The 19,487-nt window shown below is 37.4% G+C and overlaps 2 protein-coding genes across 2 annotated transcripts in view; one reads left to right on the plus strand and one right to left on the minus strand.

The window, feature by feature from the left end:
- LOC114301609 (uncharacterized) overlaps positions 1-10,533 on the plus strand; it is a 30,806-nt gene extending 20,273 nt beyond the window's left edge. Inside the window, exons 9-12 of the mRNA XM_082911021.1 lie at positions 752-805; positions 896-1,059; positions 4,397-4,466; positions 10,176-10,533. Coding sequence (XP_082767147.1) covers positions 752-805; positions 896-1,059; positions 4,397-4,466; positions 10,176-10,301 — 414 coding nt within the window. The 3' untranslated portion in view covers positions 10,302-10,533. The remainder of the gene's footprint in view (positions 1-751; positions 806-895; positions 1,060-4,396; positions 4,467-10,175) is intronic.
- A 564-nt stretch (positions 10,534-11,097) lies between these two features.
- On the minus strand, positions 11,098-15,645 carry LOC114301613 (uncharacterized). Its single transcript, XM_028246575.2, has 5 exons — positions 15,152-15,645; positions 14,162-14,726; positions 13,639-13,840; positions 12,605-13,087; positions 11,098-11,752 (listed from the first exon to the last, which is right to left on the minus strand). Exons 1-5 carry the CDS (start codon positions 15,477-15,479, stop codon positions 11,294-11,296), a joined length of 2,037 nt encoding a protein of 678 aa, XP_028102376.2. The 5' UTR covers positions 15,480-15,645; the 3' UTR covers positions 11,098-11,293.
- Positions 15,646-19,487: the final 3,842 nt, after the last annotated feature.

Here is a 19,487-nt window from a genome sequence, read left to right on the forward strand (position 1 = left end):
TTACTTTTGTCATTGTTTATCTTATATATAATAGTTAGTGATTGATTTTTTGTATAATATAAAGTCATTAATTATTGAAATAAAATGTAAAAAACTCAGTTTATAGTGATTTAAAAATATGAAATATATTGGATCATACTTAAAAATTTACAAAAATTGATCAATATTTATTTTTAACCCAATAAATATGATCATGGAAAAAAAATATGCGTATCAGTAAATTTTTTTCAAATTGTGCGAAAAATAAAAAAATTCACGGTTCCGGTTACTGCAACCGTTACACTACGGCCTTTACACCTCGCAACCGCAGCCGCGCCACCGCCACCGTTACAGCAACCGCAACCGCTTTTCAGAACCTTGGTGACAAGTGTGCGCCAACTGTTATACTACTCAATTTGGAGTAGTTCTGGCTTATAAACAAAAATTATGGTTTGACTGGTATTCTAGCAACTGAGATCTCCTACTTTTTTCCTGTTCGACTTGTGCAAAATATGAAGCAATCTCAATATTGTTCAGAGTGATGATATCCTTGAAGTAGTTGATTTGCAAGTTTAAAGAAACTAATAGTTCTTGTTCAATGGGCAATCCTCTAACTTCAAAACTAATTCAAATTATTTTTATCCTCTTCTGATGAAACCTTGTCACTGATGAAGCAGATAATACAAAACACTATGTAGTTTTATTTGAGATAGTTTTAAGATATGTTGCTTCATGTCATGTATTGATCACTAGTTTTTCTATTTGAAGACAGGCTTTGATCCTTGCTCGACTTCTTGGTCAGCGGATTGACTTGGACAACATAAAGGTTTGGACATTGAGATGATATACTTGTATATCTCCGCTTTCAAATCAAGTATGACCAGATTTATATGTAGTTTCTACTTTAATCTTGTAGGTTGAAAGCTTGTATCCTGAAGAAATGGGACCAAATATAATGCATGTTGAAGATTTTTTGGTCAACGGCCTACCACTTCTTGATAAAGGCATCCAAGAGAGGGTTGAAAAGGCTTCTTCAAATGGCAATGTGCTCCGTTATGTTTGTGTGATTGAGGACTCAAGGTACTTTATATTTCTGTTCCAATCAAGTCTTGGCAGTTTGATATATGGTGAAGTATGTTCTATGAATTGACCTTTAATATGCGGTCTCAAATTTCAATGTGGGAGAGCAAGGATGTTTTTTACCTCCTTATAAAATGACATGAAACCATTATTTGTTCATAATGATTAAGATGTGCAATGACTTGAAGAGCTTAAGATTGACCACTTCTCTCTTTCTTTTTTTTTTTTTCTTTTTTTTGGGGGGGATAAATAATTGAACTTTATTATAAAATTATCAAGATGATGCAAAGAATACCAAAAGATAAACAACCCACATTGGGCCCAACAACCTAACTAGTTAAGTCTTCTACAAAATTTACAAAAACCAAGACATTGGGATCAACTAAGCCCGTAACCCAACTATGCAAGACAAACGAGGGCTTACTCTCTATGCACAAAACTGAATGACAAATATCTTAGAAAACACGCCTATTATGTTCCAACCAAACCAACCACAACAAACAGTGGGAAGTAAGAATCCAAACCTTCCGACGTCTCCTCCCCACCTTAGCCCCACCCCAACTTTGAACCACATCCAACACAGAACCTGGTTGCACCCAAGCCAAACCAAACAGAGCAACAATCGAGCTCCATCACCAAGACACAACCAAACAATGAATGAGCAAATGATCCACTATTTCCGTATCACCACAACACATGCAGCACTGATTTACCAACACATGTTGTCGACGAATTAAGCTATCAATAGTCAGAATGCTACCCGAAGTAGCTGTCCAAACGAAAAAAGCTTACCTTAGACTGAGAACCCGTCGCCCAAATACTCCTCCAAGGGAAGATAGCAACCTCACCACCCACGAGCACACCATAGAACGAAGACACCGAGAAAACCCCTTTAGATCTCGGACAATCCTACACCAAAGAGTCCAACGCATCCCACCCCATCTTCACCACATATAGAAATCCCAGAAGGTCCACGAGCTGGTCCACCTCCGAATTGTGGACATTACGTCACAGATGAACATTCCGAACAAACGATTGCCCTTGCCTAATCCACACCGAAACAATCACCTTCTCCCAATCAACAGCAATAACATATATTAATGAAAACATACTCGCTAATGATAGCTCCCCACACCACCTGTTATGCCAAAAACGAACCCTATCCCCCACCTCCACTTTAAACCAAACCCTATCCCAAAATTCCTTTCGACCCAACCAAATCTCCTTCCACAAAACCCGTTCATGAGAGTGACCCACCCTATCCGAACACCAACCCCCCCTTATCCAACCCATACTTAACCACCTTCCTCCACAGCCGCTCCTTTTCCTCCACAAAACACCACAACTACTTTTCCAAAAGAGCCGGTTAAACACAACCAACCTTCTCACACCAAACCCCCCCATCTCCTTAGGAGTGCAGATCCTTTCCCAAGCCACTAAATGATAATGAAACCCCTTCCCCCCATCACCCCACTAGGAATTCCGTTGTAGCTTCTCCAACCGCTTTGCAATCGACACAGGAATCACATGCATTGACATAAAATAAGCCAGGATACTAGAAAGGACACTCTTGATCAGCGTAATCCACCCTATTTTAGACAAATATTGCCGCTTCCACCCCGCCAAATGCCATTGCACCCTATTTACCACTCCATCCCACACCATTTTTGCCTTCAAAGTAGCTCCCAATGGAAGCCCCAAATAAAACACCGGTAACATGGCTACCTCACACCCCAGAATAGCTGCCAACACTGGAAGTCGACCCACCTCACCCACCAGAATCAATTCCGACTTCCCTAAATTAACTCGAAGCCTTGACACCGCTTCAAAACAAAACAACACACACCTTAAATGACCAATCTGAGCTGCATCCGCATCACAGAGGACAAGCGCATCATCAGCATAAAAGAGATGAGACACCACCAAAGTAGCAGGCCTCGTTCCAAAACCCGACAACAAGCCCCTTTGAACTGCTCTAGATAACAACCGACTCAAAGCCTCCACGACCAAAATAAACAATAAAAGAGACAAAGGGTCACCATGTTGCAAATCTCTCTGCTGGCGTCCCATTAACCAAGACCGACATTTGCACAGTGGAGATACAAAAATGAACCCACCGCCTCCACCTCTCCCAAACCCTATCCTCTATAGCAATACAACAAAAACCTCCAATTCCCGTTATCATAAGCCTTGTCAATATCTAACTTGCAGATAATTCCCTCCTTCCCTTTTCAAAGCCGCGAGTCCACACACTCATTAGCCACAAACACAACATTCAGAATTTGACGTTCACCCACAAAGGCATTCTGAGACTTTGACACCACCCTCTCTAGAATGCCCCGAAGCCTATTAGGTAAGACTTTAGCTAACAACTTATAAACACTACCTAGAAGACTAATCAGCCTGAAGTCTCGGATATCCTCCGCCCTTCCCTTTTTAGGGATTAGGGTAATGAAAGTTGCATTAAGGCTCTTCTCAAACTATCCCGTTTGGTGGAACTGCTCAAGCGTAGCCATCACCTCCTCTTTCACCACCCCCCAACACTTCTTGGAGAACATAGTAGAGAAACCATCAAGCCCTGACACCTTATCCCCAGGCATACTCTGCAAAGCACTCCAAACCTCTTCCTCTGTGAATAGTCTCTCCAACATCAAACCATCCGCCTCTGAAATAACATCAAAGGCAATCCCATCCAACCCCAGCCTCCACACCTCCCTCTCATCACGGAATAAATGCTGATAGAAGGCCACAATACCATTTCGGATGTCCTCTTCTGACGATAGAACCTCCCCATCGACACAAATTTTCCCTATTTAGCATTTGCTATCTTGTGAAAGAATTTCGTATTGCGATTCCCATCTCTCAACCACAAGCATCTAGATTTCTTACGGAAGCGAATCTCCTCCATCTGAGCAATCTACCCATATTCCTTCCGTACCTCGTCTCGGCAAGCCAAGTTTGTTTCAAATAGAGCCCCCTCAGCTTTCTTCTCATCCAACTCTTGCATAACTGACAAGATGTTCGCCCTCCGAACCTCCAACCGGCCAAGCACCTCCAGGTTCCAACTCGACAAATCAGATTTTAGGATTCTCAATTTCTGAGCTAGCCGGCAACTAGGCATCCCGACCACACTGTAGCTGTCCCACCATCCACTCACTTTCTCCACAAAGCCCTCTGCTTGTAGCCCTCTACTTGGCCACTTCTCTCTTTGTTTTAGTGTGAGCACCATTCCTTGTGTTTGGACGAAACAGAGTCATCTTGTTAAATAAATCTTGATGGTTTAGACATTATTTATACAACTCTTTCCACTTGGATGTAAGCCTTACCTCTTTTGTAGGTGTGAAGTTGGCATTCAAGAGCTTCCAAAAAATTCTCCCTTGGGGAGACTAAGAGGAAGTGACAATGTGGTAAGTGCTCTTTACTTCTCCTTTTCCCCTTTCTCTGCCTTTTACTTTAATGTTCTGTTTCATAAAATGATTTTCTTGCTACTTACATATTTAAACTCTGGGGATTACAGACTTGAAATCCTGAGAACAACTGGCGACTCTGTTTCCTGCACGGTGGTTATGGATGAGAATTATGGACATCATGTTTCAGTAGTTCATTTTCTTTAGTATCTTCATATGTACAGTGATTATTTTACTGGTCCAATAATTACAAGAACTGGTAGATTTATATCCACTGCTAATGAGATGATAGTTTAGAAGAATTGGTAAATATATTTGTCTTTTGGGATTTCTTTTGGTGGCCTTGTTGGAAACAACCAGAACAAAATTCTGGTACTGACCTTTGTGCCTGAATTGCATGAGTTGGAAAGAAAGAAACACTAGAAATTATAGTTATTTTTGGTACCAACCTTTGTGCCTGAATAGGCCAATTTCACAAAATTATAGTTATTTAATCTGATTCTCAATTTTTGAACTCATGTCTAATTAAACAATCAACAAGGCAATTGCTATCCTCTGGAAATTTATTGAACTGCGACGATTTTTGGGGATTGATCCCTTCCCAAGACGGATCAATTGACAAACTGGTTTTGAGACCAATTCTAACTCTATTTCAGAAAAATAATACTCTTTTCCCAAAAATCCTTTTTCATATGCAATTAAGACATGAATGCATGATAATACCTGAGTGGGAATAGACCATAGGTTGAATCCGGTGGGCCGGGCTGACTGAGTGTAATCAATTATCCAATCTACCCATACACAACTAAATATTCCATAAAATTGACAAAAATCACAAAAAATGTCCTACAATATTTGGTGTTCAAGGCCAAGTTTGGCATGATTAAAAAAAGACAAAAAGTCACTATTCTATTTAAGTCACATCATCTTATTTAAGTCACATCACCTCTCTAACACATCACTTCAAACCCAACCCAAACCCAACTCATATTTCATAAAAAGTCAAAAAGTGCACTTATTTAGTCTTCCCAAACTAGGCCTAATTGAGGGGAATTGTAACTGTGTTCAGCATTCTGTACAAGAAATGAGCAGATGATTCACCATTTCTATGCCTAGTAGATCACTTGGCATGCTACATATACATATCTTGTCTATCTTTCTTTTTGCAGCTGTTGCAGCGGAAACTTGTTGCTCTGATAGTAGAGTATAACAGTATGAAATGTGCTTTATCTGCGTGTATTTAACCATTTGGTCAGCTTTATCTTGACTCTGCTTCTCATCCTTGAAGCAATTAAACTCTTTAGTCTTTTCCAGGAGGCAAAAACCTCCTCTTCTGAATTCTTATGCAACTTTGACAAAACTTTCAAAATAGATTCCCATGCTTGGATATTGTACCTACACTTAATCATGGAAATGCTGTAGGAGAATATCAAACCATTTACACTTATTAATTCCTGTTAGAATTAATGTATAGGGAAAGAGAGAGAGACAATTATGTATGTATTGATATATTCAGTATATTGATGTTGTATATAATGTTCAGTTGAGCTCTCTCCTTTATAGAGGAGAGGGAAAACAAAAGGAACCTTACAAACCCCAAAGAACCGAAAGTAAAAGCACAAACCAAACAACATTATTAAAGGTACATTATTAAAGGTTTGACAGCTAATGTATATACTAATATATACTAACAGCCCCCCTCAAACTCAAGGATGATAAACATTAACCAACTTGAGTTTGAAAAGAGTAACAAAATAGGAAAATAAACTAAAAATAAAATAGGATAGGAGACACTGTATGGTCGTGTCAGACCGTTGGTGAAGACACTGTATGGTCGTGTCGGACCGTTGTAACAGGACAGTTTACGAGGTCATGCCGGACCGATGTAGAAGCTAACCGGAATCAATGTCGGGACAGTTTACGGGGTCATGCCGGACCAATGTAGAAGCTAACCGGAATCAATGTCGGGACAGTTTATGGGGTCATGTTGGACCGTTGTAAAAGCTGACCGGAATCAATGTCGGGACAGTTTACGGGGTCATGCCGGACCAATGTAGAAGTTAACCGGAATCAATGTCGGGACAGTTTATGGGGTCATGTCGGACCGATGTAGATCACACTGTAGGATTATGTATATAGGCTGCCCAAAAGATATACATGTATATATATATCGAGCCCTCAAAAGTCGGGCCCTCAAAAGGCGCGCCCACTGTATCAAAAGCCGTGCCCGACAGAAATCGTCGAGCGGCGAGCCATTAAAAGTTGCGCCGGACACGCGGCGATGCACGTGAGTGATAGAGCGTCATGTCGTCCGCGTCGTCATTGTCTATATAAACCGAGGCGGAGGCTGTGCAAACCAAACAAGTCTGAAACCGCTAAACATCTTCGTTCTGAAACACTCTGCAACCAACCCTTGCTGACATTACCAGTTTGAAATCGCTGCTGCGCGGAAACACTCAACAACCCAAAACATGACCTCTTCTTCCCGTGGTTTGCTCACTCTCTTTCCAGACCTCAACGAGTCCACAAGAGAGATAACTGGTGCGGTTGCCCTTGAACCTCAACCAAGCGCCCCTGGTTTTGCTCCGTTGACCTTTCCTATGCGGTCTGTGGAGCAAATAATGACAGCGCAATCAGATATTGAGGCCAATCAGTATACATTGAAGTCATGTGTGGAGACCATGACGACAGTCACAAACTTGTCGCACTGGCTTCAGAGTAGGACAAATGAGGTGCAGCAGTTAAACGCCCAACTGGCTCTGCTCCAGCGCATGTGTAAGGATGCGCGAGTAGAGATATGTGTGCTAAAAGCGGAAAACAAGGAGCTGAAGCGGGAGGCCACCGTTATGTTCCGATTTGAAGGTCCGCCATATGCTGCAGTGGAGGAGCAGGGGGGAGGGAACGGGCTCGACGGCGTGGGAAACACGGAGGCAACACCGTCAAGGGCCGTCCAGGACGGAGGCAAGAAGAAGAGACCGGCGGCAGAGTAGAGTTTTTGTTTGTGATCGGGTTTGATTCCTTTTTTGTTTTTGTTTTTGTTTTTGTTTGTTTGTTTGTTTGTTTGTTTTTTTTTTTTTTTTTTGTTTTTTTTTTTTTTTTGTAACTCGCTGGTGAGAACGCGATGGAAGTAGATTCCTGAGATGAATAAAACAAGGTTTGGTGTGCAAAGCTATATGGTATGAATAGAATTTGAAAAAGATTAAAAATAATGTGAAAAAAAAATAAAGAAAGAAATAATAAGAATATATTTGAAATGAAAACGAAAGATGGGAAAATAAGGAAAGTGGTTCACGTGGTTTCGGGGCCCACGGTTTTGTTAAATCTAGGAATGGTGTTTGTGGTGGTTGTGGTTGGTGGTTTTGGTTTGGTTTTTTTTTTTTTTTTTTTGGGAATGGTAAAGGGAAGATAAAATAAAATAAATAAAGGTAAAGTGGGGATAGTGGGAATTATGAGGAGGTTGCAGGAAGAATACAATCTATTATATATATATATAATAGATGGTCATAGGCAATTCGGTGGGTGGGCAAACAATGATGAAAGATAGATGGTTGGAAGTTGAAAGAGTAAACAAATATGAAGATATGATGAGGGGTGGGTGGCACAAGTTGGATTGATATATTTTATGATTGTTTTGCATGGTCTCACCTGAACACCACTCACCCATCTGACCCCAAGAGAGAGAGAGAGAGACCCGAGATGGGTTTGATATATTTTATTATTGTTTTGCATGGTCTCACCTGACAAAAATGATGAAAGCTATGCAAAACCTGTGCTTGAAACAGAAGTGGTGTATTGAGAGAACCGCGAGAAAAGACGAGAAAATGGAAATAATAAACGCATCAAAACAGTTTCCATTAGATGTGATGATCATCAGTCAGAGATTGCAAGGCCGGTGGTGCTTGTGGATTCGCAAGAGGCCGCAGTCCGAATGGTCCCCCACCTGTAATGCACTCTCTTTCATGATGTTAATAGTGAGGGCTCTATGTTTAGAGAGTCGGTGGTGTTGTGACCAACTGGGCTTTAAGTATTTCATTGAACAATATTCCTACAGTCCTAGGGCCTCAGACTTCATCCAAGGAAGTTCATAATCACCAAATGGAGCACCAAATTGCAGAGAACAAAGTCTGCAAAAGCACGTTCTGGTGGCAAATCCTTGAATTCCTTGTTTTCTTTGTTCACTTGGATACGGAGACAAACAGCAAAAACTGCTGTCCCTACACAAGAAAGAACTCCCGAGAGAAAAGAGTTGAATGGGAAGGATCCAACAATAGCCATGTAAACTACCTGAATCAGAGCAGTGAAGACCACAAACATCACGTACAGATCGATGATCTTGAGGTTTGTGGGAGTGGCTGCATAAGCAGAACGGAGCGAGTGGAACAGTGCTTGAGCACTGTGATGGAAGTCATGCAGAAACAGTTGAGAGATGAGAGGTCCGCCCGCACAGTTGAGAGATGAGAGGTCCGGCGGGCGGCCAAGGCGAGGCTGTCGCCCGCCGGTGAAGCGAAAATACTAGGTTCTCAACCTTACTCTGATACCATGTAAGAATAGTTTGAGAGAGAGTGAATTACAGAGAGAATAAGTGTGGTGAGAAAATAATAATTATTATTATAAAATAAATAAAAAGGTGCTAGAGATGTGGTGAGGCTCCCATGCTTCCTGTTGGTGTCGGCAGGTTCTTGATCCCACTTTTTCTTAGACCACTTGTTTGACGAAGGGAATGAGTGGAGTTTGTTGAAGTGGACAACACTTGTTCTTTGGATAGTCTCAGGCACATAGAGAGAGAGAGAGGTGGGAGGAGCTTGAGCCGGCGTTGCTTGAGGCCGAGATAATTGCGGCGGAACTTCGCCGGAGTGAGATCGAAGAACTTGGTGACACCGTGTACGGCGGAGGGATTGAGAATCTGAGTGCAGAGCCAGCCGGTGGCCATGTCGAGGTCGCTCTGCATGAGGAGCTTCCCAACAGAGTGGGATGGATCGGAGCATTTCGGACCATGGTGAAACCATGGTGGTGCTCAGGTTCACTGAATGGAATCTTGGAGGGTCATAAGGATGTGTCCATGACTTCGGTGATTGAGTCGGAGGATGGAAGCTTGACCAAGGGAGCTTATGTTACACCAAGCCTGAGAGCAGGAGCAGAAAGACCTGCTGGTGGGGGGTCCGACATGAGGAGACCATAGTGGCACCGATTGTGGCCGTTGTTGGCCGTTGTTGGGAGGTGTAGCTGAGCTGTCCATACTCACCGGCGGCGGAAGCGGCCGCGGAGTACCGAAATTGGGAGGTATGGCAGACATGTTATGTGCTTAGTTTTCTCATCGTCCGGCGGGCGGCCAAGGTGAGACTGCCGCCCGCCGGTGAAGCGAAATTACTAGGTTGTTAACCTAGCTCTGATACCATGTTAGAATTAATGTATAGGGAAAGAGAGAGAGAAACAATTATGTATGTATTGATATATTCAGTATATTGATGTTGTATATAATATTCAGTTGAGCTCTCTCCTTTATAGAGGAGAGGGAAAACAAAAGGAACCTTACAAACCCCAAAGAATCGAAAGTAGAAGCACAAACCAAACAACATTATTAAAGATACATTATTAAAGGTTTGACAGCTAATGTATATACTAATATATACTAACAATTCCTTCCTGTGATTTAGAGTTGGTTGTGATTTACATGTGAAATTTAAGTATTTCTTTTCAATGTAAGTGCAGTTGGAGATATCAAGCCGGTGTTACAATCAACAACCACTTGTTATTCAAGGTGCTGGAGCAGGCAATGATACTACAGCAGCTGGAGTCCTTGCTGATATTCTTGATATTCAAGATCTATTTGTCTGACAATAAATTTTCATGTATTAGTCCGAATAAACTCGAACAGCCAAAAATGCAAGATATATGGCTTATCAAGGTAACAAAAAGGTACTGGATTTTGGAAAACATTGGGTTGATGTTATTGTACTGAGAAACTCCTGGATTTTGTTTGTGTGCAAAATGAGTATGTGTGAGTATATTGAATATTTTGGAGATAAAAAAGTATGCGGACTTTAGTCCTCGTTGAATATTTTGGAGATACGTTGATGTTATTTCTGTCAACCTGTTCAGTTGTAAACTCTGGTAAGTTTTTTAATAACTGAGAATTCTTAAGAAACTTCTAAATTGACGTTCTTAATTTTGAGTCTGAGTAGACACACACCATTAAATATGATGTCATGGAGATGTTGCTAGTGTATAGATGATTTAGAAATGTGGTAGCTTTATTCAGATAAATAAATCTGAAGAATGATAAAACATTTCATAGGATAAACTGGTCTCGTCTCCCTGGTTTCTATTTTATATTAGGGCAGAGCAAAGTCCCTTGTGGATAAAATTTGCTAGTACTGATTTTGTTATGGAAAGGTCCATTACATTAGCGTTCAGTAATGACATGGTGTACATGTTTCTTATCAGAGGTTTTTGTTCATTGGTGGACCCATTGTGTTTGAGTAACGAAGCATAGACTTGGAATGTCCGAAATATAACCACGTACTTGAAATCTCTTCGCATGTGTTAAAAGAAATAAAATTAAATACTAAGAAAATTAACTGATATGAATTCAAAGTAGCTTTTAATGCATACACTAGTGAAATTAGCTTAATTGGAACAAAGATGAAAACCACTCTGGATTCAACATACAACTGGCGATTGTACAACACAACCAACAGTGAATAACTCTCACACACTTTGGATTCAACATACAACTAGCGATTGTACAACACAACCAACAGTGAATAACTCTCACACACGGTATATTGACATAGACATTACTTGGAAATGAAAGTTACCATATTTGGCTAAACTCGAAAGTGTACAAGGTTAAGATCAATATCTTTGGGAACCTTACGAGGTGGTGGAAACTTTGGGAGGGAATGTGCAATTTTCTTAGCAGTCTCCAAGTAAGACACATACTTGTCTATCAATTCAACTGTCTTTGGATCAATATTGCTGCCGACTTTGTTACTCTTTTTCTCATCAAAATCTTCAAAGTTGGCTGCTGCTGCTGCTTGCAAAGCATGAGTGATTAGTGAGTTGCTAAACGCAGGCTTGCTTTGTTTTATGGCTGCAATCTCTTTGACTGAGTTTTTCTTCATAGTCCAAGCGCCTGTCTTCCAGTTGAAGTCGTAGAGGGGAAGGAATCTCTGGCCGTACATAGCTATGAATTCAAGGGCTGCAAGAATGAATTCAAACTCCTCTATTGCTATGAAGTAAGCCAAGTTAATTCTTGTCCATCCAGGCTTCACTCCATTGTATCCCTGTCAACATAATACATTATTATTTTCTCCATTTTCTTCCTTCTGAAGTCTATGTTTTTTGAAATGTGAATCGTTCTAGTTTGAGGAATGGGAACATAGGTCGTATGCTATAAAATATCAATACTATAGGGGTAGACTTGCTATTAGAACTTAAGATAGTAGTAAATATGTGAGCATTTTTCTTTCAATAATTAGATGTCTTGTAGAATAAAATTTATTTTTATTAAAATTAATAAAACACAATTTTAGGAGCATTATAGCCCTCCTTTTTTCTATACTTTTTTCCTTCCAAAACTCTACTCTTCCTAGATTTTAATTCACATGATTTGATTTGATTTTTGTTCTTCCTAAGGAGATCTTTTAAGAAAAAGCATAGGCAAAAAAAAATTGGGAATCGTTTAAGATTTGCTAAATTCATCATTTTTTTGGGGAAATAAATTGTGTTTTGGAATGTGCATTCCAAAATGCAAATTAGCAGGGTACTAGTGTTTTTTTTGGGTAACGTAAATTAGCAGGGTACTAGTGTTTTTTTCGGGTAACCATGGTTTCATTATATCTGCAGTTGGGGTTTCTATCCATGCGTACATGTGTAATTAATCAGGTTAATATATTTATTATATCAAAACCACTAGTTAATAATTAATACTAATCATCCGGTAGGTAGTTTAGAGCATAGGATCCTTTGTTCTCCAATCCTTTTACTCCTTATCCCTAAACATTCACATCATCTGTTAGATTATGTCTCGAGATTCTTGCACCTCAAGATTTCACATAATTCAATAGTTGTAAGTGTTTTGGAATAGGAGATGGGAAAATCTGGAGACTGGGAATCCTTGGTCGTTGGTTAGTTACCTTTTGAATGGCAGCTTTGAAGGCGAGTGAGTGAGGCTGATCGACATGTAGAAGATGGTGGCCATAGGGTCCAGCACAAGCGCAACCGCCTCGTGCCTGTATCCCAAACAGGTCATTGAATAGCTTTGCAACAAAAGGCCCGTGCATCGGCTTATCTCTCATGTTCCCAGCTTCTCTCCACATATAAATTCCTCCTCCTCCGTCAACTCTAGTGTTGTCATTTCTAGAATAATTTGAAGTGGAGAACACAAGGAAGGACAAGATGGCTTGCCTTTCGACACTGGTATTTCCTAATACCCATATGTTTGGATTTGAAAGAAGCCTGTCTAGTGCTCTCTCTATGAGCTTGTGTTCCTGTTGTTTGATCACTTCATGGCCTATGTACTCTTTAACCCAGAATGCCATTGCTGCCCTTATTTTCTGGATTATTGGTGGAGTTCCCGCGTCTTCTCTCTCTTCCACGTCGTTATAATACAGTGTGTCCTGCATTCGTTTGAATTTGAGTATATACATGTATATAAGGTAAATCTTAAGGTTTGAAGAAAATAAACAAGCGCTACAAATTTGTCATAATTACGCTCAGCTCTCTAAAGATTTTAATTTGTTGAACACTCAAACCTCATTTTCGTTGAAAATTCGTTAATTGCATAGATGAAAAATGATTTTGTCATATAAATGTATTTGGTATAATTATGTCAAAAGGGTAGGATTTGCTGAAATTTCTTTAAACCTCAAGGGAGGTTAATGTAATTTACCCACACACACACACATATATATATATATATATATACTAAAGGTAAGGTGTTACTCACACGTGTGTGAAATTTAAAATAACAATTATTTGAAATAATTGAATAACTAAGAAAGTTATTTGAAGCAGATGGATCTGTAAGAATTGAAACAGTTTAAAATAATTATTATGTTTGGAATATTTTAAGAAAAGTAAAACACGTGACAGTCTTCATTCAATTTTGTGTAGACTTTATATAGTAGTATAGATGGTATAAATATGTAAAATTGACTTTTTTGTGTACCTTCTCATTGAATCCATTGACAAAACTGACAGTTCCGCCACCACAAGTTGAAGGGGGACAGGTGCCGAGCTGATAGAGGACCTTGCTCATGAGGAGAATTCCAGGAGTAGAGGGGCCTCCCGCAAATTTGTGTGGACTTAGGAAAATTGCATCATACCCATCTATATCTCCAGATCTCATATCTATCTCTACATAAGGACCACTTCATATACACACACATATATATGTATAGGGTTATTTTTGAAATTTTATATGAAATCTAAACAAAATCAAATGATCAAATACGTGTATTCAAAGCATGCATTTTAATCCTAAAATTTTATTACATTATTTTTTGCTAAAATTTTGAATACACCATTGTTTGTGTTATTGATTTTGAACGGGTATTGATTACTAAAACTACAGTATAAAAAATTGCATACTTGAGGATCAAAATGAGAAAATTAAAAGATTGAAAACTAAATTGTAACGAATCACATAAAATTAACAGTACAAATGATCAAAGCAAGCGCAATTCATATACCTTGCAGCGAAATCAAAGCAAGCGAAAGCGCCATATCGATGAAGAAGAGTAGCGAGGGCACGGGTGTCGGAGTAAATCCCGGTGACATTACTACAAGCCGAGAAAGAACCCAACATAGGGCGATTGGTGTGTCGGTAATTCTCAAGTTGTAGTTTCAGAGCTTTCATGTCTATCAACCCAGTTTCATCCAAACCAATCTCAACAACTTGCGCTAGACTTTGGCGCCAAGACAGCAAGTTTGAATGGTGTTCATATGGACCCACAAAAACTACCCATCTTTCTTCATTAACCCTACTCCTGATCTTATTCCTAAGCTTAGTGATCTTTTCATCCTCGTCCTCGGTCTCGGCCTCCATTGATGCTAATATTTTGTCTCTCATGATGGATGGAACTGAAATTCCCATGACCTCTTGGAGGCGTTTGATGGCTGCAGTTGTACCAGATCCAACAAAGAGGAGGGCATCTTCTTCTTTCCCACCAAGGCAGCTTTTCACATACTTACTAGCTTCATGCACCATTTTTGTGGTTTGGTGCCCCACATAACTGTCACTTGTATGTGTATTTCCTGTATCATAATAATTCACAAGTCAAAATTATATATATATATATAGTTATGATTCTTAAATTATGTGTTCCGTATTATTTTGGTTCAACAAGTTTTTAATTTTGTCAATTTCATATCAAAAGTTTTTAATTCGTTAACAAAATTATAATAAAATATCCTATCATGTTTAAAGTATAAGTTTTATGTCAGTTTAGTCTTTAAACATTAATAAAAAAAATCAAACATAACTTACGGTGTTAAGGGATAAAAATTGACAAATTGAAACTTGGAGACTGAAATGAAACATAACGCATACTTAAACACCATAAGATTATTATTATTTTATAAAATTGACATAAAATGCATACTTTATTAAGAATCATGAGTTTACTTCATTGTTTACACATATAAGAAATTAAGTTAGAAGTTATATAGTTTAAATTTACCATAAACCGGGAGAACATTGGCAATGATGTAGTTCTCAATATAGAGAAGGCTCCGGCCAGAGGCCGTGTAGTCGGCATAAGTGAGGCGGCGTTTCCCAAACGGCGTCTCAAACTCCAAATCGCTTCCGATCACTTGTGACCTCAACCATGCCAGTTTCTTCTCCGGAGAGCCATTAGGCAAGCCCGTCTCTAGCATTCTAAGCGAATCCAATCGACAATTCGTATCCTCGAAATCATGGCCACCAATTTTCGTAGTACCCTTGACAAGGAAGCCTTTTTGGCCATGCTGTGGCTCCATCTCTTTGATCATGGGTTGCTTTAACTCCATTATGTGGTTTGAGAAAAAAGAGAATGTTTGGTGTTGTGATGAGCTAAAGAGTCCTAGTATTTATAGATATTTTGAGGGTTATGAAAAAGATTGATGAATGGTGTAATAAATCAACTGAAAATATGTGAGAATGGTTATTTTTTTAATTTTAAAAACCAGTAAACGCCGTGAACAGAAGGCACATCCAAGCTGTCCAAGTAGTAATACCTATCCAACCGTTGTGCCCAAGTCCTCGTTTGCAATTTCATGCAAATTTCATCTCTTCACAAGGAAAAACCTTCTCCTTGCGCGTTTGAATCGTTGATTTCCATAGAATTTTTTTATTTTTATTTTTAAAAGACATGTAGAAAAAATTTAACATATATTTCTTTTACACTTTTCTCAATTTTTTTTTTTTTTGTTTCTTTTCAAATTCTTATTTAAATTCATGATTCAAATATAATCTATAGGCCCATCACGGATCCTATTTTGATAATTCAAATAGTCCATTTCATAAGACCCTTGGTATATCTCATCTTTGGAAAGAATTAGGTTGATTCAATAAATTTTATTTTTTTATTTTATAGCATTTGTTTCAAAAAATATAAATGATTTATTTAAAAAAATACATTTATCATCTAATTTTCTGAAACAAACCTAATAAAATGAAATGACTACAATCATTAGATCAACGCCATTTTTTTTCCCATAAATAATATATATAGAAAGTCCTAAAAAATGAACGGTTGAAGTTGGACGTATGCTAACAAAGTTAAATTATTATAAAAATAAAATAAAAATAAGCTGGACGTACGCTAACAAAGTTAAACTACTATAAAAAAAATAAAAATAAAAATAAATAATGAGATGAGAGAGACAGAGAACTAAAAATATGGGCTACTAATTGGCTTGTTATCAGCCATGAATTTCTGTTTTCAACCCTTTTGCTTTGATTTTGTGGGGACAACATGACTTAGAATATTAGAACAACCAAGCCTCCAAAACGATTTTTGTAAATTTTTTTAATTTTAATTTTGATATTTTCTTTCACACTAAGTTTGAATTTGATAGCTAACACTTCATATAAAATTAAGGCTAAGTCAACTAACTAGTCTAATTCTTGAAAACTAAATAATTTAAAATTAAAAAAATAAAATTAATACAAATTAAGAAATTTAATAATTTTAGGATATTATACAAATTTTGCATTAGTGTCATTAATACATTTGTTAACATTAAAGAAATGATAAAAAATAGCTTGGAAAGATATAAAAACATTAAAAAGTGTATTGAAATTCATAAAAAAATATTATAAATTTAATGATAGGTGTCTTGTGATCTATTTTTTATTTTATTTTATCTATTTATTTTTTGTCTAAGTACCCAAAATCATTTATCAGCAATACAGTTTTTAAAAAATATATGTATTTTTTCAATTCACCACCACCAACGTTATCTTGTCAAAAAAACAGAAAATGTCATATGTACGTGTCATTGTTCAGACTTTTGTAATACGACGTCGGACTTTTGTACTTGTCATTATCATTTTATCTAAAATATTTAGTTTATTAAAACATAATTTTACCTTTACTAGTATTTAAAAAAAAAAAAAAAAAATCATTAGTTTACTCTAATTTTAACAATATCCTCAAAACTAATTTTTATAAAATGTGTAAAGACAACAAAATTTTCATATTTGTAAAAATGCAATTTCTAATAATATAAGAAATGTAAAAATTATGCAAATATTGAAACCAAACTAACCAAATCAAACCAAACCAATCCTTAAGTCTTATCAAATGGGATAAGATATATGAATTCTTCTCTTTCATTTGATTCTATCAACGGCCATTTGCTTAATCAAATTCAGGAGATTTATGTATATATATTTTTGTTGGTAAGTTTACTTCAATTTAGGTTTGTCCATTCCTTTAATACTTTCATTTGTCATTATTGTGTCGCATCTCTTTACTATTATATTTGTTGATCGTAGTGAATATATTTTATACAGAGATAAAGTATTTTATAAGTAAGATGAATGCTAGTCTTATTCACGTTAAAATGAGATTGAAGTCTAAATAAGCCATTGACAAGAAAAATAAATACTTTGTGAAACACATGTAATTATTAAAATTAAAAAAAAAAGAGAGGAATATTTCGGTTTCTAGACTCTTTTAAACTTTAATTCTTGAGGGATAAATTACGTCATGAGATTAGATGGGATGAATAATTAGATATATGATAGGATTATGAAGAGGAAGTGAGATATTGTATTTGGTTATGATTTATATTTAGTTATGATGAAATAAAAATATATAATTATATTTGACTATTGAATGAAGTTAAAAAATGATCCCGAGAAACCTAATCGTTATGATACCACACTATCTATAGTATTATTTAATTCCTAATTTTTTTTTATTTAATTTTCTATACAAATATTAAAATTATTCAAAGTTCGGTATCATGTGAAACACATGTCAAATTGGATAATCCTATCATATTTCCCACTTTAAATCACTCAAAAATGCTTAGAGACCCTAAAAATTCTACCAAAAGTTTTACCAAATGTGTGTGGGACCCACATGAGACCTACATTGTGTGGGTCCCATACCCATGTGAGACATTTGGTAAAACTTTTAGTAGAATATTTGGGATCTCTAGCATTACTCTTCCTCCTTATATTGCAATCAAATACCAACTAATAAATCCATAAATGCCACGCGTTTCATCAACTTTCAATTCCGCTGAGACAATTAAATGTGTTGAGAATTTATTAGAAATGGACTAATTCCGGATTCTTCAAAGTATTAATCTTTTTTGTCCAGTAAAGTCTTGTTTGAGAACAAGCTATTTTAATAATTTTTTAATTATAATATGAGGTAAAAAAATTAATTTGTTTGTGACGATTTTTTAATTTTTTACGAAAAGATGTGTAAAAAGGGAATTTTTGACTTTTTGATATAGGTTGTTGACTTTTTAATTTTTTTAGTGACTTTTTCACTTTTAAGCTAAAAAGTGATGTTGCCAAACGCGGCCTAAGGTACCTGCCAACATCAAATTTTATTATAAAATAATGTGTGGTAGCTAAATTTAGATGAAGCTGGAATTATTTTTGTAATTAATGCTATAGTTTGAAATAGTTTTGTAATTAATGCTATTTTCCAAGATTATAAATATCCTTTTGAATCTTGGAGAAATTACCAATTAGAAGTAATTTGAGAAAATTATTACATATTTATAAAAAAAAAAATTATAATTATAATTATTAATATTAATAAAATCTACTATATATTTATAATTATTTTTTAAGTTTTACTAAAAATTTTCCTTAAATCTTCTACTTCCTCTTAGTGATATTATTAGCGATCATGCTACGTAGCTCGAATGTTGCGGCTCGAAACGCGGCTCGACACCAAAACGACATCGTTTTGGTGTCGATTTTGTTTTTTGTTTTTTTTTCCCTGGTTTTGCAGAACGAAGAAGAAGAAGAAGAAGAGAAGGGAGGAGGAGGAGGAGGAGGAGGAGGAGGGAGGGGAGGGGGCCATAAAAACCGGTTTGAGGAGGAGGGGAGGCTGGGCTGCGACGGAGGCAGGGCTGCGACGGAGGAGGAAGCAGAGGCGGCGACGGGAGCTGCGACGACGGCGGGGTGGGGCGGGGAGCTGCGACGCCGACCTTCTTCCTCTCCCTCCCTTCTCTTTCTCCTCTCCCTCTCTTTCTCTCCCTCTCCCTCTCCCTCTCTTCCTCTCGAGCCATTTCGAGCCTGGTAGTTTCGAGCTACCAGGCATTTTCCTATTATTAGTGGTGAATGTTGTACTGTCCACTTTGCCAAAATGTGTATCCTCTCTGTCATGCATGGCCTCTATTTTTAGATTTCATGAATGGATTCAATTTCGCTGTTCGATGATTTCACTTTTTGTTTAGCATTCAATTGAAATTCACTTTTTAATTTTGTCATTACGTTTTAGTGTATCTGTCATTATCGTTAGTATTTTAGATTGAAAGAAGCGTATGCAATTTTGTGAAATT

The sequence above is a fragment of the Camellia sinensis genome, unplaced genomic scaffold, assembly GCF_055761805.1.
Source record: "Camellia sinensis isolate YWXY unplaced genomic scaffold, ASM5576180v1 Unanchor1, whole genome shotgun sequence".
In the NCBI taxonomy this organism is placed as follows: Eukaryota; Viridiplantae; Streptophyta; class Magnoliopsida; order Ericales; family Theaceae; genus Camellia; species Camellia sinensis.